General features: G+C 45.4%; 4 protein-coding genes across 9 annotated transcripts in view; 3 read left to right on the top strand and 1 right to left on the bottom strand.

Annotated features, from left to right (window-relative positions):
- RABGAP1 (RAB GTPase activating protein 1) overlaps positions 1-12,759 on the bottom strand; it is a 59,544-nt gene extending 46,785 nt beyond the window's left edge. The window contains exons 1-4 of one of the 3 annotated variants that reach the window (XM_048966077.1): positions 12,648-12,759; positions 6,044-6,245; positions 1,206-1,440; positions 478-682 (exon numbers count right to left, since the gene is read on the bottom strand). In XM_048966077.1, coding sequence (XP_048822034.1) covers positions 478-682; positions 1,206-1,440; positions 6,044-6,193 — 590 coding nt within the window. In that variant the 5' untranslated portion in view covers positions 6,194-6,245; positions 12,648-12,759. Of the gene's footprint in view, positions 1-477; positions 683-1,205; positions 1,441-6,043; positions 6,246-12,171; positions 12,286-12,647 lie in introns of those variants that run through there. The other 2 variants (XM_048966076.1, XM_048966079.1) reach the window with 2 other exon arrangements.
- Positions 12,479-20,289, top strand: ZBTB26 (zinc finger and BTB domain containing 26). 3 transcript variants are annotated; one of them, XM_048966101.1, is made up of 3 exons: positions 12,479-12,552; positions 13,084-13,143; positions 14,912-20,289. In XM_048966101.1, the coding sequence occupies exon 3, from the start codon at positions 14,922-14,924 to the stop codon at positions 16,236-16,238; it is 1,317 nt and encodes a 438-aa protein (XP_048822058.1). In that variant the 5' UTR covers positions 12,479-12,552; positions 13,084-13,143; positions 14,912-14,921; the 3' UTR covers positions 16,239-20,289. The 3 variants fall into 3 exon arrangements, with proteins under 3 accessions (XP_048822058.1, XP_048822057.1, XP_048822056.1); XM_048966100.1 differs by lacking the exon at positions 12,479-12,552 and adding an exon at positions 12,736-12,836; XM_048966099.1 differs by lacking the exon at positions 12,479-12,552 and adding an exon at positions 12,820-12,840.
- A 130-nt stretch (positions 20,290-20,419) lies between these two features.
- ZBTB6 (zinc finger and BTB domain containing 6) lies at positions 20,420-22,953 on the top strand. Its single transcript, XM_048965835.1, has one exon. The coding sequence runs from the start codon at positions 20,557-20,559 to the stop codon at positions 21,844-21,846; it is 1,290 nt and encodes a 429-aa protein (XP_048821792.1). The 5' UTR covers positions 20,420-20,556; the 3' UTR covers positions 21,847-22,953.
- Positions 22,954-24,408: 1,455 nt separating this feature from the next.
- The window catches only part of RC3H2 (ring finger and CCCH-type domains 2), a 28,106-nt gene continuing 27,786 nt past the window's right edge, over positions 24,409-24,728 (top strand). For both annotated transcript variants that reach the window (XM_048965749.1, XM_048965750.1), the window contains exon 1: positions 24,409-24,550. The gene's annotated coding sequence lies outside the window, so the exon portion shown is untranslated. The remainder of the gene's footprint in view (positions 24,551-24,728) is intronic.

The raw sequence follows: 24,728 nt of genomic DNA, 5'->3' as shown, positions 1-24,728 counted from the left end.
GTAAAAAGAGAGACAGAAAGGAAACCCTGCAGTTTTAGAAGAAGTATTTCAGCTATTAACTTGCAAGCCTCAACAATTTAACAGTACTGGAGAATATACATCATACAGAAACTAAATGGCCTCATCCCTGCTAAGCCTTGTGTACCAGCAGATATCCTAACTTACAAGCCAAATATTTTCCAAGCTATTTCCAAAGTGTTTAATCAATAACCACCCCCACCTTCTGTGGGCTTCTGTGGCACCCTGGGTCATGACTATTTTTCATACTGACCCTACTGACCCCTTAGGCATAAAATATTGGTTAAAAAAATCTGAAGCCCCGTTTTTCACAGATCTCTTTAAAATCCCTGTTTTCTGCTAAATGAAATCCTAAGTTGCTCAAGACTTCTCCCAGAGAAAACAGTAACTTATTTCCTTTGCTGGAAGATAATAATACCAAATGGACAAAGCCAGAGTGCAACTGAATGAGCTTCGTACCTCACTGTTCCTTCAGAGACATTAGGCACTGACAGAGTCACATCCAGAGAAATCTGGCACTGGCTTCGTAGGATGCACATCATTCTGAGGGCTTCCACTTCACTCCGGGGAGCATTCACAGAGGCACAGCCTAAGTAGGTGAGCTTGCTAAACACCACACTGTCCTCATCAGTCACAGGTGTAAAAGGGCTCAAATCCCCACAGTCTAAGGTAAGACATAAAGTTGAACATAAGAAGAAAGACAAGGCATACGTAAGAAAATTGTCAGAGGTTGATCAACTGCATGTAAAAAGCAACTAAGAAACACATTACAGAAAGACAGACCAGACCAAAACAGTTCAGATAAACCCTGCCTGAAAGCAAGTTACTGACAGCAGAGAACGCTGCCATCCAAATTCTACAATCAGTGAGTTCACTCAGAGAGCTTTGTGATACTAGTGCACCAACTTTCCATGCAGTAGTAAGATGTACAGACAAGCTAAATAGTTGAATTTTTTATACAGCCAGGCAAATAATCACAATATTTCTGCACAAGGCTCGTACAGAAAGTGTTTTCAGAGAAGAAAATGGTTCAGCAAATGGTAACTCTTGAATCACCCAACCCACGTTAGGTGATTTTAATGAGAAACAGGGACAGTTGGGCACACCTGTACCTAAAACTCTCTTGTCTTTCCCCAGATAAAGCTATTTCAGAAGATACCACCAGGTATTCCCCATTTTCTTCTAACCTCCCTGGGATGGTTTCACTGGCAAACTCATTTCTGGTTTCTGGAGTCCTGCCACCGACACTGGGTTAATGGTAGAAGATGCTGAAGCTTCAAGGACAACAGGTTCTTCCCCATCACCATCAGTCCTAACTTCATCACCATGGTCTCGGTCAATTGACTGATCTTCCATAGGTGGATCCATCAGCACGTCTTCAAGTTCCCTCTGCAGCTGCTGTTCGCTTCCATTCCCAACAATCTAAGAGCCACAGAGTTGGGACACAAAAGACCATTCAATTAAAAACAAAAAATTAAAAACAAAACAAAACAAAAAAAACCACCGAACAACCACCTCCCAGACACAGGGTCATTCACCAGCTGCTCCACCAAGGGAAACAGCAGTTAACACATTAAACTCTGTTACAGCCATAAACACAAATTGCAACATGCAAACGCTCACCAGATCAGATTCTATCTACCCTGCTTTAACAAACTAACAAATGGAGCTGGAAGGAGGAATTTCCTAGGAAAAAGTGAGATTACTTTTAACTAGCCTGTAGTCACTGGCTACAAAGGTTGGCTTATGGCAGAGGAAACTTAGACAAGAACCCACTGCAGTGGTCTATTTTAATTCTCAAAATGGTACCAGGAAGACCAAATAGAATTAAATATGCTAAGTGGCTCATGGGTAAAATCGCATGGTTTCACAAGAAGAGAAGAATCTGGAATAGGATTCTGACATCATGCAGACAAGAAGTCATGTTCACTTCCTAACGCTCATCTTCAACCTGACCTTGTACTCAATGAAGCCAACAGGAAAGCATGCAGCAGTCAAAGCGGTGTGAAATTTTCATCCCAATGTTAATATTCTTTCTGATGATTCATTATAGAAGCAATTAAAAGAATCTTTCACAAGCATGTGGCCAAAGACATAATCCCTTTAAGCATCAAGTTTATTATCCAGGTTTATGCAGACGTTCCTCCAAAAGATGATGATGGAAGAAGATATGCCACACTGTTTTACTGTACACAATTTATGTGTTTCACAACAAAACATGACAGATCAATGAAAACATCCTACCTGCCCCATTAAAGCCCATGTATTTGAAATACTAAAGTAACTTCTGTTTTTACAGGAACCACATACTACGGATTCTGGCACAAACCAGCATCTCATGCCCAGGATTACAAGTCAAACAACTCCAAACACCAAGCTATTGTGTTTGGTACAACAGTTTATATTAATAAGTTACATCTATATTCCACCCTATAAAACATGACCTTGAAAATAAAAGCTCCTAACAACAGCAGGAATGGGTAAAGCAGAAGCTCAAGCTGTTTACAGCATAATAGTAAAAAGGCACAAAAGGAAGAAAAAAGACAAGGAAGATTTACATGGAATGTAATGAAATGTATGAGCAGCAGAACACAGCTTTGAAGCACTGCACTGATTCAACTTAACATATAAGATTCATGTAAAGAAAAGCAAAGCCAATGCCTGCTTCCATGTATTTTAAGAATTGAGGAAAGTCTAGATTCAACTATTCCACTGTATAGCATAAAAACATACAGGTGAAGTCCACAGCATCAGCAAAGAACAACAGCCCGCAGAATAGAATCTTCCTAGTAAACATTCCAAGAACTGAAGCCATGCTACCCACCAAAAGAAGTCTGAAAGCAACATCAAATACACTTTTGGACTGAGGATTTCTGTTGTTCTCACAATCCCAAGAATCAACAGCAACAAACCAGCTGCCAAAGAAATAAGACCTAAAATATGAACAAAGGCCAACTTCACCTCAGCCAGTCTTGCACAAACCCATAAATTCACACACTGTGGGAAGAGCAAACACGAGGTGTAAACTTGTTTGAAACTCTGCTGCACCCCCAAGCCAATAAGAGGCAGCACAGAGGAGTGGAGCAGAGCTAATGGCAGCAATGAATAAGCAGTGTGGCTCTAAAATGTACATTCATGTAGGTCTGCTTAAGATGGAAGACAGAAACCATTTAGCCTGGTTGATGGTTTCTCTATTTCTCACAACACTGCAAACTAATTTGACCTTAGTTTTCACACAGCACATTGCCTCCTTCAAAGGGTTCTTTACAGTGCCACAAAGCATTTATTAGAAGTGTTGGTTACTGCCTTCTCCTCACTCACGTGCTCCTGGACTCTGCTGTGCATCAGTTCAGTTCACAGCACTATTATACAGATCTCTAACTTAGTAAAGGACTTGCAATACAAGGCTTAGGTTTGATCTACAAATTCAACAGCCTATTGCATTCTGCAAACACAAGCCTAGATTCTAGCACCATCATCAGACTGCATTTAGCAAATGTAGGATCCTCAAACTGCTTTTCTAAAGAAACAGAGCACCAGAGAAAGACTTGTGCTCAAACACAAACCTGTACTTACTCTCTGTTTCTCTTGGTGGGCTCATCGTAGCAAATGGATTTTGACATCTGCAATTCAACCTTGTTACATATATCAAAGCAATTGTTTCCTCCTTTAAAAACCCTTCCTCCTTGTTTGTTCCTATGAAATGCCTAACTTCAGCTCTCATTTTGTAGTTATGTTGTTTCCACACACTCATAATGCTCAGGTATCACTGTGACAGTACTTCTAACATTCAGTACCTTGACAACCTTGAGAACTCCATTTATCTGTTAACACAGATATGCAGTTCAATAACACAGTAAAACTGTCTACTGAAAGGCTATTTGAAGACTGAAGAAAGGATAAAGAAGAAAGCTATATTCTGGAGGAGTGTTTTTATATTCTTGTAGAAAAACACTAGAATACTATTTCTGACCTGAAGGCACGCTGAAAGGTCTTCCTAGCCTTAAGCAGAAGGAAGGAGATTAACACAGGAATTTTCCTATTGACAGAACTTAAACTGAGCACTGACTGCTTATCTGAGGCATAACATTTCTATTAATCACATAGTTTACAGCCAGCAATGGAGCAGTATGTACGCTCAGACGCTGGGAAATGGAAAGGCTCAAGGTGAATTGCTTGGTTCAGAGATTGTGCTCAGTCCTGGCACCAAATTCAAAAAGAAGCTTATCTTTAAGACCTGCAAAACCCTGTGACATTTAGCACCAAGCCAGGGAACAGCACAACTTTCCTGTGCTATTGTTAATTATTGGGAAGCAGCTGCGCTAATGCTCTCCTTTCCTCACCAAGTGGCTGAGCACACCTGCAGCTAGTCTTTTATAAACTGCTTTGGAAGTAAACATACACAGAAAAGTCCAGTAGGAAGTTTCAGGAGTCAGACTGAAATTGATTGCAGATATTCTTCTCTGAAATTCTTCTAATTCTTATGCAGATAACTTCATGCACATGTCCCTTTAACACTTTGATTGTACTCAACAAGATGCATCCTATCATATTAACAAACCAGGAAAGCCACTGTAAGGCAGTGTTTAGACAAGCAATACAAATATCTCTCTTGTGGAGTGGGAGCTGTTGCAGACTATGGCATTTTGCATGTCCAAACTTTGGGAATAACAGCATGGAATGAAAAATCTGGTAGACCATGAACGTCCCCTGGGGTCTCAAATGAAGCCCTGTGACTTTGTGAGGTAAATCACTTACATTACTGCATAGGCATTCTCAAGGAAAGGACCACTATGGATGGAAACCATACTGCATTCTGAAGTATTTATAGCTGCTGGTATATGCAGCACCTACCACGAGGTTGCAGACTCGTGTCAGGTTGCAGTCTTTAAGCAAGTTTTACAGAACATCATGCTGATTACTGAAGAAATTCCAAATTTTTGCAGACTATCCATGTATGAGGTGAAGATACAAAATTCTGCAACTGCAATAAATTGTAAGTAACATTTTTGCCAGATTAAACAAAAGATCTTGAGCCTTAAGAAACAGAATTAACCGGAAGTCTTTTATAAAGGAAAACAGCCACTACACCAGCCTGAACTGTGTGGGACTCAAATCCATGCAAGAAAAACAAAGAAAGCAGTTGGAAGTAAAAGATGAGCAAAGACATCAAGAAATACTCAATAAAGTCTCTGCACCAACTGCTGCTACGGAAAAGAGGAATACCCAGTCCACCAGATGGAACACAATTCCTTACTGTCTTTAAAGACATTATCTTAAAGACATAGATGTGAATGGCTGTAGTCTCTTGCAGCAGTTGAATAGGTCTTTCCATCTCCCACCAAGAACACACCAACCTGAAACACTACAGGAAACGTTCAGCCTTAACACATCAAAAAGACAGAATTCTGAGTGAACACCTCATTAGTGTCACTTTGCTTAAGGACTTGTGAAATATATATTGGGATGGAAGATTTCCTTTAAGTAGCTGAAAAAAAGAAAAAGAAGCGATGAACGTCTCTGTCCGGAAACATCATTCTTGAAGTGAGAAGATGTCAGTGCCTTTCCAATTCACAGAAGCCTACCCACGTAAGCCTGTATTCTCAGATTCATGCTAAGTTGTTAGTTATAACTACCTTTACATTTCTTAAAGAGAATGTTTCACATTGGGGAAAACTTTCATGCATAATTGAATTTAAAAATACGTTCAAATCAAATGTGTGTTAATGTTGCTTTCTACCCAAAAGCTGTGAGGAAATCAGTTTCAAGTTCTGTTTCATACTGAAGACTTCCTAAAGGATTAAGTTAAGTGGGAAAGAAAACAACCCACAGGTAGTGATGGATAAAGCTCTTACACAAAACCTTGACATCAGCAAAGTAATGTAGAAACTACTGGCAAAATCAGTTCTTGAATAACTTCTCCTTTCTGTTAAGTTTTCCACAATAAAGAAGTCCCTCTTTAAGCTCTTCGATGGTTAGTTTGAATTAGAAGAATAGTGAACAAACTCAGGTTATTAATTCTTACCTTCAGTCCTGTTTTTTCATCATCACTACCATTATTTGTAGATGGTGTTTCATCCCCTTGCCTGGAAACCAAGACAAAATCTTCACTGTTAAGAGTGGATACCGAGTCTGAAGAGACACTGATTTTTCCAACAGAAGCCTTGTCATCCATGACTTAAAAAGGAAGTTCGACTCATGAATGAGATTAAATATTTTATAAACTCCTGAAAAACAAAAATCATAAAAATACTTATATAAACTTCATGCTAAAATGCTCAAATGTTCCTCTTCAGAAACCTGCTGACTAGTTAAAAAAAAAAAAGAAACATAACATCTGACTGCGTAACCAAGTCACAGCTCTTCTGTCCGTGTACACTAACGGTCCTGCTTTGATTTTGCTAAGAAGCACACTACTATTAGATCACTGGCTTCCACAGCTCACAAACGGGAAGTTAAAGCATCTTTTTGCAGATTTCATGATCGTATCACACACTGCTCCACACTCAGCAAATGGGCCCTTGGAGCATCTGCTACACGCGGTGACAAGGGACTCGTCTTAAGGCCAGAACTCTATGGTCCATTTCCTTTCTTCAGATAATCTGTTTCCCTTCCTCCGTGCTCACACAAAAAAAACCACACAACAATTTCTGTAGCTATTGGAGCACACTGCAGCCACATTCTGAGCTCCCAGAAAAGAGCTAGAGCCAACTCTTGGTATTTTGCACTAAAGATGCTCTAGAACCGTGGGACATACAGTGCTCTGTGAGCCTACGTTGAATCTTCTGTACTGTAAGGAACAATAAAAGATTCCAAGAAGCAGGAAGAACAGCGTGGGCTGGATCAGTACTGAGAATCAGAGCCAAAAGAGGATTTTAAAAAGCTAGAACTGGCACAGAGATATTTGAAGAAAAGAACAAAAGGTGAAGTTCAGCTGCACACCTTGAACTCTACAACACAGATTCTCAGAATCAATGGCTCAAAACAGACTGTTGCAATAAAAACGGCTGATCAAATTTCCCAGAAACCCAATCACACCATTATTGCAACGGCTTGGGGCTTTACATAATCCCAAGCACACCCAAACCCAAGCACCTTTTCCACCCAAGCTCTGCCTTTCATTTGGAGGACCACAGTCCCAACCTGGGAGCAGCAGAGCAGCCAAGCGCAGTGAGCTGGTACGTCCAGCACAGCTCATCACATTCCTCTCTGAACCAAGAACAAAGCATCTGAAAATAGCAAAGCCTGCTTTTATTTCTATCAATACCCTTCTCCCCCTCCGCAGCCACCAACATGACTTGAACATCTGCCAGGATGACAACACTTTTTTTCCTCTGTGTTATTTTTAACCTGATCACTCAGAATTGAGTCCCTTCATGGTCCTGAATGACCTTACGCTGGACAACAGAAGCAGTGTGTATGATAATGGATGTGGGCTGTTCATTGACACATACCTGTGATCGCCGGCTTTCACGTTCAAAAGTGTGTATGATATTTACATATCCTTTTTGGAAAGATGCACTGACTTTTAGTGACAACAACTGGCTGAGAAATGTAGGCAGTTTTAAAAGTTTCACCACTGCATGCAGCCATCTGACACGAGGTACAGATACCTTAAAAGTGGGGCAAGCTCTCATTTTTAAAGTTGGCACTGTCTAATTCCTAAAGAACTGCATCCTCTACAGAGAATCTGAAAATAAGTGAAATCAATACACTGAAACACAATATAAGTAAGCTTTAAACATTTGCAAATCCCCTCAGCTGCATTATTTTCATACAAACGGTGCAAACTCATCTGCCACACAAAGGCAGCGCAAGCAGAAGAGCTGCTTTTGCTCACACCGAGCTGCAAAGATCACCAGGCGAGGATCAAGTCAGCCATTTATCGTGCCATACTGCCCATCTTGAAGTGTCAATTTCACCAATTCCCAAATTCTTTCAATCCAACACCTTTTACCAGCATTAACTTCAATTACAGTAAATTACGTTGCCTTTTTGTATGCTCCTTCTTGTGGCAGCATGCTGCAAACAGCACACACATGTGCAGGGGCTCCACTGCTCAGTCCAACCCTGCAGCAGTTTCTCAACACAGAATTGCAACAGCAGAAAGTCCCGATTAGCCCAACTTCAAAAACTTTACACTGAGCAGAACTCTCACTGATATTGCACAAGATAACAAAGCACAGGAAAGGGGAGACTACTGCAAGAAGCTTTTGTTTATTAGTGATGCACCACATTGCCCAATACCTCTGGAACCAGCAACAGGGGATGAGATTAACGCCCAAATGGTTCAGTTGCAAAAGCACTGCCTTAAAATACTAAAAACACTAAAATATCTTCTGAAGTCAGCGAGAATTTCCATATTCCCTCACTTTGCTTCCCATGCACTTCACTTCCCCTACTGCTTCGTACCACTCTTTCAGGCAGATTGCCTCACAGATCCCTCTACCTGAACTGAAAACTCACAATGGCAAAACCCACTGCAGAAAGCTCTGAGCTCATTAAAGCACACGCTGGTGCAGAAGGATGAACATCAAAGCCCAGCAGAGCAATGACGTCTAGCAGCCTCATGGCTCCTCTGAAATCAAAAAGAGAACAGCAGCAGCAGGGACAGCACTGCACAGCACTGCACAGCACTGCACAGCACGGCACAGCCCGCAGCCATCCCAAGAACCGAAATGTCTGTTCTTACAGCGTGGGGAACTGGGAGAAAGGACCCAGCCATGGGCTGAACTCGAGTTTTAAGGTTTCTCTGAAGAAGCCAACATCTCAGCCCACTTTGTTTCAGTGCAAATAAAATACGAGCTTTCACACGTTTTGTCCCTGACACACAACTACACCGCAGTAATGCATTTGCCTGAAGGTGCCTTTACACCTCCATGGGAGACAGATGCTGGGGCACAACGCATACTGAGAGGCAAACTTTTATTAACTTCTCTGCTTATCTAATTAAATAGGTTTCCTGGCCTCTCCCCTCACAACAGACCATTGGAAAAAGCTGTAAATGAGGACTGCAATGTTGCTGGCTCCTGGGTCACTGCTTTCAGTTTTGTTTAAATTTCTAATTCTCAGAAGGAGAATCTTCACTCTATGCTTGCACTTGTTACACATTACATTGCAAATCCAAGAGCCAAACCATATTTTAAAAGTATTCTTGTTTATCTCTTCAGCAACCACCCAGCTGTAGCAGCCTCCTCACTCTGGCTATTTAAGAAAATGTCAATCTAAGACCACAGACACCACGTGCCATGCTAAGACCTCACATAACTGGAAGACAAACCCATCGCAGTTCAAAAGTGGTTCAATGGATTTAAGAAACATTCGTCCTTTGGGATCACAGAATCATTAAGGTTGGAAAAGACCTCTCAAGTCACCAACCATCCCTACCATGCCCCTAAACTAGATCTTTTACCCTCCTACCCTTTCCTAAGAATTTGGCGACTGATCTGCAACTCGCAAGCAAAACTTTCCTTGTAAGTACAGTCAGAATAAATTTAAAAGAGGTTAAAGCAAATAGAATATAACAAATAAAATCTTCCATTTTGTATTACTGCGAAAGAGCGAGGCGCAAATGAAACCTTGTGACATTGCAACAAGGGAAGCAAATCACACACAACCAGGGCTGCTTTACCCCACTTCCAGAGGCCGACTGGTTTGCAGTATTTACAATGGCCACAGTAACACAGCATGCCAGAAGGAAAGCAAAAGAAAAGAAGGTTTCAGCTGTGAACTCCTCTGGCTGCTTAGAACAGCAGTTAGCCTCACATCAGCACCAGAAGTAGCACTGAATTTAGAGGTGAACTCAATTAAAAAACAAACAAAAAAAACCCTGGAGTTTTCAGGGCAGAAGTGAGAATAAACATAACTGTGCAAAACTAGAGAGAAAAGGTCGTCTTTTCTCATCCAGAACCCTTTCAGCTTTTACATTTCTGAAGCAGTTCCTACAGCAATTGCACAAAGCACAGCATGCCTGAGGGATGCACCAGGTACAGAGGAATGATACAGTAATGTGATTTAAATTATTGAAAACAAAATTATTTAAACAACAAAGTTAAAAAGCCTGGCATGCAGAACAAACCTATATCCTCTACCCCTAAAAATAACAGAAATGCACTGCATACAGTGTTGAAAATCATGAAATACAGGAGGTAGCACGCAGCCAGGACACCGAGGGGACTGACTGCATATAAATTCATCACTGAAAGTAACATCATCTCTGGTTCTACTTCTCTGCTGTAACAGAACTCAACACCAACAACCACAGCCCAACGTAAGCAGAAGTTCTCCTTCCCTGGATTCAGTCAGGGCGAGAGGTGGAATTTGTAGAGGAGTTCAGAAGCTTTATGAAGGACTGCCCAAAGCTGGTTTATGACAAATAAGGCACCATTCTTTAGGATCCCTGGCTCTTTATGGGCTTTGACACCTGTGATAATTTTTTCCCCCCTCAGTTTCAAATAATGCACATTTACTGCTTTATAAATGTGCAGTGAGTCTGAAAAAAAGCCTGGTAAGTGCTAAAGCACAGTGCTAAAGCTGTCTGACAGGCAGCTGCCCAGATTTTCTGTCTGAGCAGAGCAAGAAATTGTTAGAACAAAACTGGTGTCACACTGAGAGATGTGGAAAAGGAGCTGTGGTTTGAATTCTTCTGAGCATATACCTGCAGCAGTATTCTATTGCAGCTGTGGGAAAAAGACATGCAAGGAAGATCAATCACCAGCAGCCTTCTTCTTCTCACATATCACATGCTTAGCCTGCATAACCCTATGTTTGATCTTCACCCACCACTCCTTCAAGGAAACAACTACAGCCTCGCCTTCCCTGTGCAAAACATTCTCAAAGGCAATGAGAAGCAGAATGAAGCAATAAAACCACTGGAATACTGCATGTGAAAATAAAGGTTCTGGATGATTAAGGAGAGCAAACAATATACAAATAGCAACAACGCTAAATTTTCTGAGCATTTTAAAAGCCTCCGACAGCCACAGAGGTAACCATGAAGCTCAAGAGACAGATACTACCAGGGGGTAGCACTGCCTCAGCATACAGCCCCACTGCCCCGTGGGCACAGAGAAGCATAGATTGCAGGGGCTGCCAGAATCATTGCCCATTTCATGCAAAGCCAGGAATCAGACAACACACAGGAGTTCAGCTAACACAATCTTTGTTAACACTCCTTAGCAGAGTTGTAATTTTGCTTTTAACTTTAATTTGAACTCAGATGAGAGAACTCTAACTTTAGGCTCTCGTACCAAGCGGGTCCTCCAGTCCCAGAAACAAAGTGCAGGCCCTGGGAACCACAGCGCAGAGAAGAAACACAGCTGCTGCCTCAGGCAGCCCGGCCCAGAGCAGAGTGGGGGAGCTGCCCAGTAGTGCCCCATGCACGCCCTGCCAGCACCGGGCACAGCCACGTGCAGGACAGCATGGGGCAGGGGCACCCAGCCAGGAGACAATGCTCCGAGTCCCTCTGCACCTCTCTCATCAGGACTGATGTGAACGCAGCGCTCCACTCACCAGACACACATTGCACTTTAGGAACATGCTGTGAGAGCTAAAAAAAACCAACAGGTTCCATGCGATACATGCTGCTAGAAGCTGCCCGCCCTTGGAGTCGGAAAGCGAAGGAAAGCCCTACGCCAGGCTCAATTTGTTAACGTGCTTTCTGCGTACAAAGAATGAAACCTGCTCAGGTCCTTGACCTTTCTACGCTCAGTAGCAGCCTGTAAAAGTAAAACAACGGCTTTTCTGATGTGCCCACTGCTGTCAGGCATTCTTTTTCAAACAAAGTAGACAAGAATGTCACATATCATATAGCCATTTAACAAACCCCTGCAGGAGAAAGAGTTCGGGAGCACAGCCCCAGCCGCACGTAGCAGCACAGCCATGCATTCATTACTCGGTTCCCAGTTTGTGTTTTAGCAATAAACGGAATTTCTCCTTTCTCTCCCAAACTTCTCTCCTGTCTGCCTCCCCTCCTCCCCGCAAACAACCCGAGCAGAGAAAGCCCACAAATGTTATTTTCACCGGTTCCACTCTCGCTTCATCGCTGCCAATACGGATTTTTAACCCGACCGCATGCGGTCCGTTTATTTACGCTTCGTTTCGCCCCAACCCGCCGCGGCCCTTGGCACTGACTCGCCGGGCTCCGGCACGTACTTGCCAACAAGAAGGGAAAACCCGAACGAACCGCCGCCGCTGCGGCACACGGGGCGGAAAAGGAGCTCTGGAGACGACGGAGCGCGGCGGATCGGGACCCGCCCGGGAACCGCCAGAGGCCGCGGATCGGGGGCAGCGGACGCGCGGGGGGGCCCGGAACACCGCGGGTCGCGGGGAGCGACGCGGCCTTCTCCGCCCCGGGCCCGGCTGAGGGCAGCGCCCGGCAGGAGGGCTCCGCCCCAGGCACGGCGCGGCCAGCGCCCGAGGGGGCCCGGAAACCGCAGCGGCAGAGACAGAGGAGAGGGCGAGCCGCGGGAGGCCTCCGCCGCTCTCCCACCGGTGGGAGGCGAGGAACGGCGGGGCGGCACCGCGCGCGGACCGGTACCGGGGAGGGAGCGAGGGCCGGCGGCGGGGGGGCGGCCCGAGGGAGGGGGCGCGGGGCGCGGAGCCCCGGCCGGCGGCGCGACCCCACCTACCCCGGCCGCCTCCGCCGCCGCCGCCTCCCGGTGCCGGGCCTGGGCCGCCGCTGCCGCCCACCACGTGACCGGGCGGAGGGGGCGGGCGCCCCGCGAGGCGCTTCCGGGTGCGGGGCGGAGGGCGCGGGAGCGCTTCCGGCGGCCGAACAATGCGGTTCCGAGTCGCCGTCGCGGGCGCTGGCGGCAGCCGTAGGTCCCGGCGGGCGCGCGGGGCGCGGGGCGCGGCCCCGGAGCGGGGCCCGGAGCGGGGCGCGGCTCCCGCCCCCCCCGCCGCCGCCGCCACCTCCGCCGCGGGCCGCCTCCGGAGGGCGGCCGGGCCCGGCCGGGAGCGCGGTGGGGCGCGGGGCCGCCCGGGGGGCGCGGCCGACGGCCGGTCCGGGGCGGCGCGGTGCCAGCCCCGGGCGGCGGCTCACGGCGGCTCTCCTCCCCTCTCTAGGTCCGTAGCCGGGGGCAGCGGCAGCGGGTGCCGGCGAGGTGACGCGGCCCGGCGCTCCAGGTACGCGGCCCTTTCCTCCGGGCGCGGCGGTGGGGTTGGGGGTCGGCGGGCGGCACCGCGACGTGAGCGGCCCGGCGGTTCCGGAGGGGTTCACGGCGACGAGGCGGCTGCGCTCCGCCGGGTCCCGGCTTGGGCTGCGGGAGGTGCCGCGTTTGTTGCTTGGCTCCTTGGCGTCCTTAGCGGGGGCTTAACGTGCGTGAAGGCGAGTCGCTTTTCTCTGTGCGCGTTCGCTCGTGGCGCGGCGGAGACTTTTGCTTCCCAACGGTGGCTTTCGTTGCCCCGGAGATGAAGCGTGTCAGACAGCACTGGACTCGGGGCGACTCAGACGTGCGGCTTCACGGTCTGTAGGTGTAACAAAGTCGGTTGTGCTGTCGACGCTGCCGCCCCCTCTGAATGTTCAGTCCGTAGTTGCACAACCGGATTTCAATAGTTTGCTTTTTCTGTACGTCGCACGCTGGTAGCTGTATGTGGTGCACGTCTCAAAATGGTATCGTCAGAACATTGGAACAACTCAGTCTGTCAGCAGATACTGCTGAAAATGTTCCTCCTGGAACCCTTGTCTTGTGTATTCGTTCACTTGCACGAGGCACAACTCCATTTCCTCTTGTGTACATTGAGCTAAAATTTCATGCCCCAAGAGAGCAGTATCTGCTTTTATCTATGAACTTCAAAGCTTCTTTTCCAGCTCAATGTGGTGTTTGTAATAGTTCTGAGGTGTAACTTAGGGGTTGTTTTGCTATTGCATCTCACCAAACCTTGCATCATTTGGTTAATTTCTTTGATTTCTTAATTTCCTGCAATCACGGTTCTGTGTCAGTATTATGTGAAGTGTTTCATCAAGAATCAGTGTAGCCTTATAAACTCTTAAGAGAACTGTTGCAAGATAACACGTTGATATCTGTCTTGTAGAATACCCACTGTTTTTCATTCTAAATAGGAGAACAAAATTCCTACGAGGAGTGGTCTTTCAAAGAATGCAAGAAACAAGACTTCCTACATTCCCCACATACTCAAATCAGGGAGCCTGGGAAGCATGATTTATAGAATGTGGGGTTATATGGAAGATTTTTTCTTAGATCCTTTAAAAAAAAACACAGGACAGACCACCTGCTCCTCTTCATGCACACACACAAAACAACTTCAAGGCAATGTAGGACTTAAATCCAGTGCTGCTGATACTGGAAAGCTTGTGTAGTCCTTTCTACTAAGAGGTTAATTGCACTTAGAAGTGTTTGCAGCAAAACAATTTGTCCTATATCAATATTTGTGCAAATCATGGAGTGTCTTAGAGGACCTGTAACCATTATTCTTGGGCATGTCTTTAAAGTAACATGTTACATGTGCAAGAGGGAATTTTCTGTGTCTTGCAGATGCTGGGTTCTATCTCTCCTTGCATTCATGCGTTATGAAAGCTCTTTAACATGAAAGTAAACAAAGAATCCAAATGCTGAAGGGTTGTCATTGTATTTGGAGAAGACAAAAATCTATGAAGAATTTTAATGTGGAAGCAAAACTGTACAACTGCTAAGACTGCTAAAATACTTCCGTGATTTCCCTTTAAATTCCACAAGTAATGTGGAAAACATTGTAGGACACTGCTTCAAGAGAATATCTGTCCTTGTTTCTATTTAGTAATCAAACTGCATTGATTTTTTTTAAAGGTACTGCAGGGCAATGTGTAACACAGACTTTTCTAATTTGTGTTCTGGAAACAAAACAAAGCATTCTCACTTGTTTTGTTTTTTTTTTCCTTGCTGCTTTCCTTTAGGTGTGCCAAAATGTCAGACAGATCAGATATTCTTCACTTCAAGTTTGATAATTACGGCGATTCGATGTTACAGAAGATGAACAAACTGAGAGAAGAAAACAAATTCTGTGATGTTGTCGTCCATATAGATGATGTTGAAGTTCATGGGCATAAAATTGTATTTGCTGCTGGCTCTCCCTTTTTAAGAGATCAGTTCTTATTGAATGACTCTAGAGATGTAAAAATCTCTATCCTGCAAAGTTCGGAAGTAGGGAGGCAGCTGCTTTTGTCTTGTTACAGCGGAGTTCTGGAGTTTCCTGAAATGGAGCTGGTAAACTACTTAACTGCTGCGAGCTTTCTGCAGATGAGCCACATTGTTGAACGATGCACGCAGGCACTCTGGAAGTTCATAAAACCGAAGCAGCCGCTGGAGAGCAAGGAGTGTGAACAGCAGAGTGACTCCTCTGAGCTGAAGGAACATGGGGAAGATGAAGACTCTCTGCCACAAGATTCACCTTGTATTCAACCTTCGGAAGACAGTATGGACATGGAGGATAGTGATATTCAGATTATCAAGGTGGAGTCCATTGGGGAGGTAACAGAAGTTAGGAACAAGAAGGATCAGAACCAGTTTATTTCTTCTGAACAAACTGCGTTGCATTCCTCTGAACCTCAACACTTTCTAATCAACTCCACTGTTGAAAACAGAGCAAGTGAAATAGAGCAAAACCACCTCCACAATTATGCCCTTTCATATGCTGGCAGTGATAACATCATTCTGGCCTCTAAAGATATGTTTGGGTCTAACAACCGTGGTATAGACAAAGGCCTCCAGTGGCATCATCAGTGTCCAAAGTGCACAAGAGTATTTCGGCATCTAGAAAACTATGCTAATCACTTAAAGATGCATAAACTATTCATGTGTCTCCTCTGTGGCAAGACATTCACTCAGAAAGGCAATCTCCATCGGCACATGAGAGTGCATGCAGGCATCAAACCGTTCCAATGTAAGATCTGTGGGAAAACCTTCTCTCAGAAATGTTCCTTACAGGACCATCTCAACCTGCACAGTGGGGACAAGCCCCATAAGTGTAACTACTGTGACATGGTGTTTGCGCATAAGCCCGTTCTGAGGAAACATCTTAAACAGCTACATGGTAAAAATAGCTTTGACAATGCCAATGAAAGAAATGTTCAAGACATAACGGTGGACTTCGATTCATTCACATGTAGCGCTGCTACAGACAGTAAGGTCTGTCAGCAGGCCGATGGAAGCCAGGTACTGGATGCAGGGAAGCTGCCTCAGGCTGTGCTCAGTTTAAGAAATGATAGTACCTGTGTCAATTAAGCAATTAAAAACAGCCCTTGTAGGGATCATGACTGAGAGGAGCAAACAGTTGGCTTGGGCTCTTACCTAAACTAGTGGTATGCTCTGAAAGGCTTCTGATGGAGGGTTGGATTGCAAAACCTGGCAGGTCTTCAGCCATCGTTCTTAGTCTTACTTGATATTTTCTGTGAATAACAATCTTCCTTCAGGTTTCTGTCTGTGTCTCTACTGTGGATTAAGGGGTTAATTGTTTCATTTCTCTCTGATTAGGAGACTCAAGACTAACACCTTTTGAAAGACTGTTGCTGTGTGCTGCAAGTAAACCATCTGCTGTACAGTTAGAGGCTTCTCTGTGTCTGGGCAGATGGAGGAAAGAGCAAAGAGGACAAGTGTGTGAGATAACCCAATTGTTATATTATAAAGCACTGGATCACTGAAAGCACTCCACATAGTGCTGATTTGTTTTAAACTTACCTCTTAACGTTATTTTTGTCTGATCTTACCCCTAGACCCCTACAGTCAAAATGAAGTATATCTATGTCACTTTTTTCCCTTTCTAAACTATTTCAAGACAATTCTGCTGCCAGTTAACACTATCTTAAAAGCTCTCAGGGTTTTTAATGTTGGCATGCATTATGAAAAGGTGAAGCCCTGAATGATTTGGCAGGGTTAGTTGATCGTTGCATAGAACTGTTCAAAATGAGAGTAGGTTGCAGCTCTGGAATGTGTGAGCTCGGCACCTGGAGTGCCAGGTATGACCTGTTTCATAAGCTGTCATACACAGAAGTATCAAAGGGCACTTACCATTGTATGGACTGATTCAAGGTAAGCACTTCAAAACTAGAAGTTGTCATCTATCTTCCATAAGTTTTGTTTCAGATAACCACAACAGTTGCTACTTTCCTGATTGGTTTTAGAGCAAAGCTGGAGTGACACTGTGAAAAGAATCTGTGAAAAGAAGCTGCAATGTATAGGAACTCCATGCTTTTTTTTCCCCTTAACTCTTGTGTACGTCTCCTTGAGAACTAATAAGAGCCACATGTCAGTTAATATGAAAAAAAAAAAGAAAAAAGTACCTGCCATAGGTAGGTAAAAACATTAACAGCATGAAGTTTTTTGTTTCTTGGATACTGAAAGGATGCTTTTCTTTAAAGTGACCCACATAATTCATGCCCATTAGCATTTTACAGAGCCCAAGATGAGGTACAGGTAGCATAATTTCCATAGGTTAGTTTATCAGCTATCGACTGTACTTAGCAATACCTCATGTATACCGCCTTAAACATCAGATGTTGAGGGAATGGCATATTAATTGGGATTTTGGGATTATTACTTCATGCAAGTGCCATGGAGTTCCCCACATCCCAGTCAGGCTGAAAGAAACGAATTTCTCATCTGCTAAACACCATTCCCAGTAGAACAGCATTCTTATATTGAAGTGTAGCACAGACTGATAATCAAGTGGCTGATCCTTGGTAGAGAACTGCTGTTTATGTTTGGAATAAGTATTTCTTCCAGTGCAGCTCTTTTCCTCGAGGTTTGCCATGAGGCTGAGATTATGCTTCCTACCTAAAAGTAGTATTGTTTGTGTGTTTGAATGAGGGGGTAGGGATAGGGGGGAGGCTGCTATTGTATGGTTAAAAATGCTCAACAGGTATGACCAAAGGTGTGTTAGAGCAGAAAAATGTTTTGTACGTAATTATCAAAAGTTGGTCTTGGTCTTCAGATATGCGTATGTAGAAACCAGGATTTCCTTATGCAGACTTGACACTGATGAATGGTAAAAATGTGTTAATCTTGCAGACCATTTTCAGAAATCCACATACCTTCGAGTAGAAAAGCAAGGTGATTCTGTGAATCCGTTTTTGCAATTGAGTTTTTGAACTACTGTACTTGACTGTTACATTAACTATTATTACATGGACAGCTATGAAGTAATACGCAGTGGAAATGGAGTTAGGGCATTATATCTTTCAAGTTGTAGCAAATATATTTAGGCCAAAAATGTAACTTTTTGGAATTTAAAAAATTCAGGTTCTTGGGGCAGAAAATAGGTAGGCATGGGAAAAAAAAAAACCTTTTCCTCTGAAGTTACCTGCTTTCAGAATAACTTTGAGCTAAAACAGATGATGACAGTTGCATCTGACACTTGCGTTCTGACTTTGGGCAGAATCTTCTGCATTGTTAAAAAGTTTTTATAATGTTATTCATTATGTGGAAATAAGTTATAGCTCTGATGTCAAAAAGAAGATAGGTATGGAGAGTAAGAACTTTGCAGAGCCAGGCCAACGTGCTGTAAGGGATTAGTGGAAAATCTAATATACGAATATGGACATAATAAAGAAAATGGTCTTCTGCCAGAGAAAGGAATAAAACTGTACGAATGCCAAGAAAATGGATGTTATTAGGAGGTCTGTCTGGAAAGTTTCTTCATGGAATTTCAAAGCTTTAATGTTATTGCAAGGAGGATACAGCTTGTTGAAGTAGCCATTGGTGACCTGAAGCTGAAACGAAGAGATAAGAGGTTATCCTAAGAAACTAAAAATGATTTGATCAAGATATATGAGTTTTCTGTCCACCCTGCACTGTGGTGATACCAACTTGTGAAAAGGCTGAGACTGCTGGCTACTCGTTTAAAAGGCTGCTTGTGACCATGTGGTGAAATCATGGCAGAAAAAAATAGGAAAAAACAGAAATGCAGAAGACTGCTTCTTCATTGAAAATGAAACACGTCTGTTGGATGAAAGGTGACTTACAAATGTTTGTGCTTTTGGCTTGGCAAAGGGATACAGACCAAGAGTTATGCAGGAGACAGCTGTGTAAATCCAGAAGCAGTGGAGATCTAAGGGCAATGTGCTGATGAGCGCAATGTGAAGTGCTCTGGTAGATTTCATGTAAGATTTGCCCCTATGTGGAGCAGAGAAGTTAAGAGTATAACAGAGATATTGGAAAAGCAAAACCTGGATACTGCCTCTTCCCTGGATTAGATTAAAATGGAGTGAGAATTACTATAAACAGAATATACAGGGGCAGCTTGATTTTAGAGTAAGATGAACTTAATTGTCCATGTATGTAAAATGTTGTTTTCATTGCATTGTTCCAGTTAGTGAAAGACTAGATCCAGTGGTTGTTGCTGCTGATGCTGCATATTCAGATAAGGACTATGGCAGTTATCATAATCTGTGTGTTAATGTGTAGAATACTATTTGCTGGTAAGTGGATAGTCTCACAACTTAATGTGCTGTACAACGTCCTGCATATCCTAAAAATATCTGGTCTACTACAAAAATATTTTAATAACTTCTTGAATATATTAGGATTTTTATGTTGGCATTTTATTTATTTGACATAGAATTCTTAGAAGTCTTAGATTTACGAGGTTGGGGCTCACCACCTCACTGAGCGGTGGTAGCTCACGTAGCATGTCTTCCTGCAGAACGTGGTGCAGCTGCACAGCCTCCTGCAGGGATCAGGGATGAGTCTTTCCTTATTTTTTCGTTTAGAGGGCCTGTTTTGCGAGTCCATAACTGATACGATTGAAATGTCAGCCTTTCTCCCCTGACTTCTTGGCAAAACCGATAGCTGCCGCTGAACTCCTCTCAGAGGAACTTAATGCTTCCATGGGGCTGGTTGTGGTTCTGGTTCTGGAGCCGCTGGGAGGAATAATGGTGAGGAGCGAGAATCAGAGCGTGACACCAGCTGAAACCGTGGAAAGGATTGGGAGCTCGCGTTATACCGCGGTTTTTCAGAAGGAGGTGGACAGGTGAACCGCCGGCTCTCGTCACTCACTGAATGAGCGCTTTCCCGTGGGCCTACAGCCGACGGACCGAGCATCAGCTACCTCTCCAGAGACTGGGCGGGAGGCTCATCCCGAGCGTTACCAAAGCAGGCTGGGGGGGCCGGGCCCGGCGGCAGGAGCCGGCGCTGCCCGTTCCTCTCGGCCGCCCCGGGGCCCTGCGCCTCCGCCCTCCCGAGCGCCTTACGGGGCCGCTGCGTTGCTACCTCTCCCGGGCGGGTGGCGCCGTGCCGCTGTAGCAGTGCCAAGTCTTGTAATAAACGTGCTGCTAACTTCCGCACCGCCTCTCATTTCCCACCGGCGCGGGGCGGGACGCGCTGCCGGAAGGGGCGGGGCTTCGGGGGGCGCTTCCGGGTGGCTGGGCTCTGCGGTACCGGCGGTGGAGCGGCACCGGGAGTGGCCGGGGAGGGGGGGGTGGGCGGACGGGTGAGCGGCCGAGCGAGGTCCGGCCCTGCCCTGAGCTGCCGGCAGCGCTGCCTGCGCTCGGCGGGCACCGGCGAAGAGAGCTCGGCCCCGGGGCGAGCGGCCCGCAGGCCCGGCGCCATGGCCGCGGACTCGGAGGTGCTGCGCTTCCAGTTCGAGCAGCAGGGAGATGCGGTGCTGCAGAAAATGAACCTCCTGCGGCAGCAGAACCTCTTCTGCGACGTCTCCATTTTCATCAACGACACCGAGTTCCACGGGCACAAGGTGATCTTTGCCGCCTGCTCCACGTTCATGAGGGATCAGTTCCTGCTCAACCAGTCCAGGCAGGTGCGAATCACCATCCTGCAGAGCGCCGAGGTGGGCAGGAAGCTGCTGCTCTCCTGTTACACGGGTGCGTTGGAGGTCAAGAGGAAGGAGCTCCTGAAGTACCTGACTGCCGCCAGCTACCTCCAGATGGTCCACATTGTGGAGAAGTGCAGCGAGGCGCTGTCAAAATACCTGGAAATCGACGCTTCCATGGAGAATAGCAGCCAGGCTGCAGAGAAGTGCCATTCCTCTGACACTGAACTGAGGAGCAAGGACGACGTTTCTGATAAAGACTGTGAAATAATTGAGATTTATGAAGATAGCCCAGTTAATTTAGAATTCTCCGTTAAACAGGAGAAGGGGGATGACTTGCAGCCTGCGGCACAGAGTTTGGGCTCAGAAAGAAAGGACACAGGGACCCCGGACATATCAACGGTTGAAATAGGATATAAGGATGATGAAATATGTATCTTCAGAATGGATCCTATGAATGTACCTAATGTGGAAAACGATCATTTTCCTCAGCCTTGCACCTCCTCTAAAACAAACTTATATTTTCCCGAAACCCAGCACTCCTTGATAAATTCTACAGTTGAGAGCAGAAATTCAGAAATGTCAGGAACTCTCAGGAACGCTCAGGCTTTTGTCACTGACAATCCAGAGGGGACTTCGACTCAGATAAATGGGTTTCAAAATCTGGACGATTCTGATAATTTGTGGCGGAACCAATGTCCAAAGTGTCCAAGAGGATTTCTGCATCTGGAGAACTATCTTAGACATCTAAAAATGCACAAGCTTTTCTTGTGTTTGCAGTGTGGTAAAACATTTACACAAAAAAAGAATCTCAACAGACACATCCGGGGCCATATGGGTATCCGCCCGTTCCAATGCATGGTGTGCTTGAAGACGTTCACTGCCAAAAGTACTCTGCAGGATCACTTGAACATACACAGTGGTGACAGGCCCTACAAGTGTCATTGCTGTGACATGGACTTTAAACACAAGTCTGCTCTTAAAAAGCACCTAACATCTGTTCACGGAAGGAGTAGCAGCGAAAAACCAAACCTGAATACTATTACAAAAATTGAAATAGACTGTGATTAATAGGTGAGTGGGTGTGGAGCCAGGCTCCACAAAAAACTTCTGTCTGGTGAAGTTGTACACATTCAACAGATCCCCACGTAATGGAGAAAAGGAAAAACATGAGATTGGTGATCAGTCAGGTCCTGAGAACAGCTCTCTTGTCTGCTGTGCGAGGGCTGCTGTGCTGTAAGTCCTCAAAAGGACTTTTTAGTAGTTTATTAATTGAAAGTAAATGGCAAAACACGGGGAACAGTTTCATGCCTGTCTTGTAACATCCCTGAAATGTTCTAATTATTATCTCTTAATGATGCTTTGCACTCCTTTGTTCCAAGGGCAGACACTGCCAATTTTTAAACTTTTACTGACATTGCAGTAAGCTGAAGCCTGAGCCGTGACACTCCTGATCTATAATGGCTAAGAGATGTTTATAGATATTCAGCAAGTCAGTCACCCCCCTGTATTCATGCATAATTATGGTGATGTCATCTCCTTCCTTGACTGAACTTTGCTGGATCTTTCAAGAGAAGAAAGGCATCTGCTCATACTCAAGTTGCCTTTTGCAAATAGGGAATTGGTAAAAGTGAACAAAACAGTATTGCATTGCAGTTCATTTTTTTTTTAACTGGATAGTCTCATTAGAAGGACTTGCATTCAGTTTTATGAATCAGATCTGAATTTTTCCAGATTTCTCTCTCCATATCATTTCTTCTGTTATACCAGTGTTTAGTGCCTGTTTGACTTACTCTGATTAAGTTAGGCTCATTTGCTGAGCTGTAAGATTTGTCTTTGTTTTTTTTTTACAGATCTTAGATATATATACTAATGTGAAAACATGAACTGTATGCTATTATATATAATAACACTTGCTGTGTTCATTTTGAAAAGCAATCCATTATATCTTAAAAAGAACTACTTAGATGTAGAGATCTTCTAATTCTGTGATACTGTAAAACAGTAACTGTGTGTTTGGATAGCTGTGTTTGTACTTTATCAAAAGTTACTTCCGTTTCATCACAAGCAGTGAACCCCTGTAACGCAAAATCTTTATCCTGTACTTGTCTTTGACTGGTATGTGTTTCTTGCACTTAATGTGAAATGAATAAAGAATTGATTCAGTTGTTGTTATGAGATAGTTGTACTTACATTAGACTCTCCAGTTAGCAGAAAGTTCTTAATCTTGTCTGTATCACGTGTGGATACACTTTCCTTCAAGGCTGACAAATGCTGTTGTGAAACTCTTGCTGAATCCAGAAGTATCACATTTGTGCTCCATAACCTGGCTGTTTTTAAAATACAAGACAACAACTTTTAATGTCAGTTAACAGGTTTGATTTAATTTCGTTCTCAGTGATTGTAACTGGTCATTGTTTGGGATTTTATTTATCAGTTAAATGAAGGGCTGGGCATGTACAATGCACACAGCGCAGTTCCCTGTTACTACCTGTAATGGAAATGATCAGCTATGCCAGCTTTAGCACTATCTTTGCATATTGCAATCTTCCACTTGTTTTATTGGGTACTTTTAAAGTTTTCCATTTGGTTTAATTCAGTACATAAGTGTACATTAGTTGGATTGTGACGATATTTGCAGGTTCCCTTTCACATTAAGCTGTATGCATATGCCTTCCTCAAAAATCATGTTGTCAAAAGGGACAAGTTGTGTTTTCTAAAGCTGACTGAGCCACATTCCTCCAAAAATTCATTAAAATGTTTGACTTTGTATCAGTTGACTTGTGAAGGATTCCGTTGCATTGATTCATTGGAACATACACACTACGTCTGCCTATCCATGTCTTTATGAGTTGTGACAAAAGTGACACACCCAGGGCAAGCAGCTGGTTAAAGTATGAATTACAATCACTTCTTCTACAATCACCTTGTGCAACAGCCTCACATTTTGGAAAAGACAAAAAAAGAGAAGAGACCACTGTAGTTCAATAAATGCGACAGAACCAGGGCCTGTGTGTGTGTGTGTGCATTTGTTTGTGTGTGTGGCCAGGCTGAGCTGTGCATGGTGCCTTTGGCAGCCGCAGTCGAGCATTTTCGGGGTGCTGCTAAGCACGTTCTCCTGAAGATGCTCCCTGTCCCCTCTCCATACATGTAACCGCTTGTCATAGACAGAGAACTGCACACCGTTTCAGGAACGCTTACGCCTTCTAATCACATTCGATCCATTCCGAGCGGCTGTGGAGCGTATTCCCGCCCCGCGCGTCTCCTCAGCGCCTCGGCCGCTCCCGGGAACCTCCAACCGCGACAGTTTAGCCCCTGCCTCTCTTTCTGGACAGTCATTACGAAGTGATGAATTTAATTTTAAGATAACCACAACTAACAGCAGCAGCGGATACCTGGCGGGGCACGCAGACAGACCGCGGGAAGGCGCTAGCGGGTTGCAAGAGCCGCTCTAAGCCGCCGTCTCGATGACGCCCCTTCGCCGGGCGGTGCGAGGACGCCCCAGCACCGCCCTACTGACTCCCACGATGCCCCGCGCCCCCTCCCTCCCCGAGGCGGTCACGTGGCCGGCGGGCGCGGCGCGGCCGTTGGGCTCTCGCGCGGCGGGCGGCTCTCGCGAGAGGGGGCGGGGCGACGCTCCCGGCTGTCAGCGCGATGAGGAGGCGCCGCGGAGGCCCCCACAGCCTCCGCCGGGCCGCGCTGCGCTGCCCGCCCCATGGCGTGTGAGAGGCCGGGGCCGCCGCCTGCTCCCGGCCCCTCCGCCCGCGCCTCGCAGGTAGGAGCGGGGCTGGGCGGGGGCGGTCGCCAAAGGGGACGCGGTGACCCGGCGGGGCCCCGCCCGCCCGCTCCCCCACCCCGGCGCCCTGCGGGGTCCCGGCGCTGCGGAATCCGGACGGGGAGCGGGGCCCGGCCCGGCCTGCCCGGCGCGGCCCCTGGCGCCCCGCCCGCCGCCG

This window comes from Lagopus muta, chromosome 19 (assembly GCF_023343835.1).
Source record: "Lagopus muta isolate bLagMut1 chromosome 19, bLagMut1 primary, whole genome shotgun sequence".
In the NCBI taxonomy this organism is placed as follows: Eukaryota; Metazoa; Chordata; class Aves; order Galliformes; family Phasianidae; genus Lagopus; species Lagopus muta.
The sequence above is the reverse complement of the archived record's forward strand: the minus strand, read 5'-3'. Positions and strand labels throughout refer to the sequence as shown.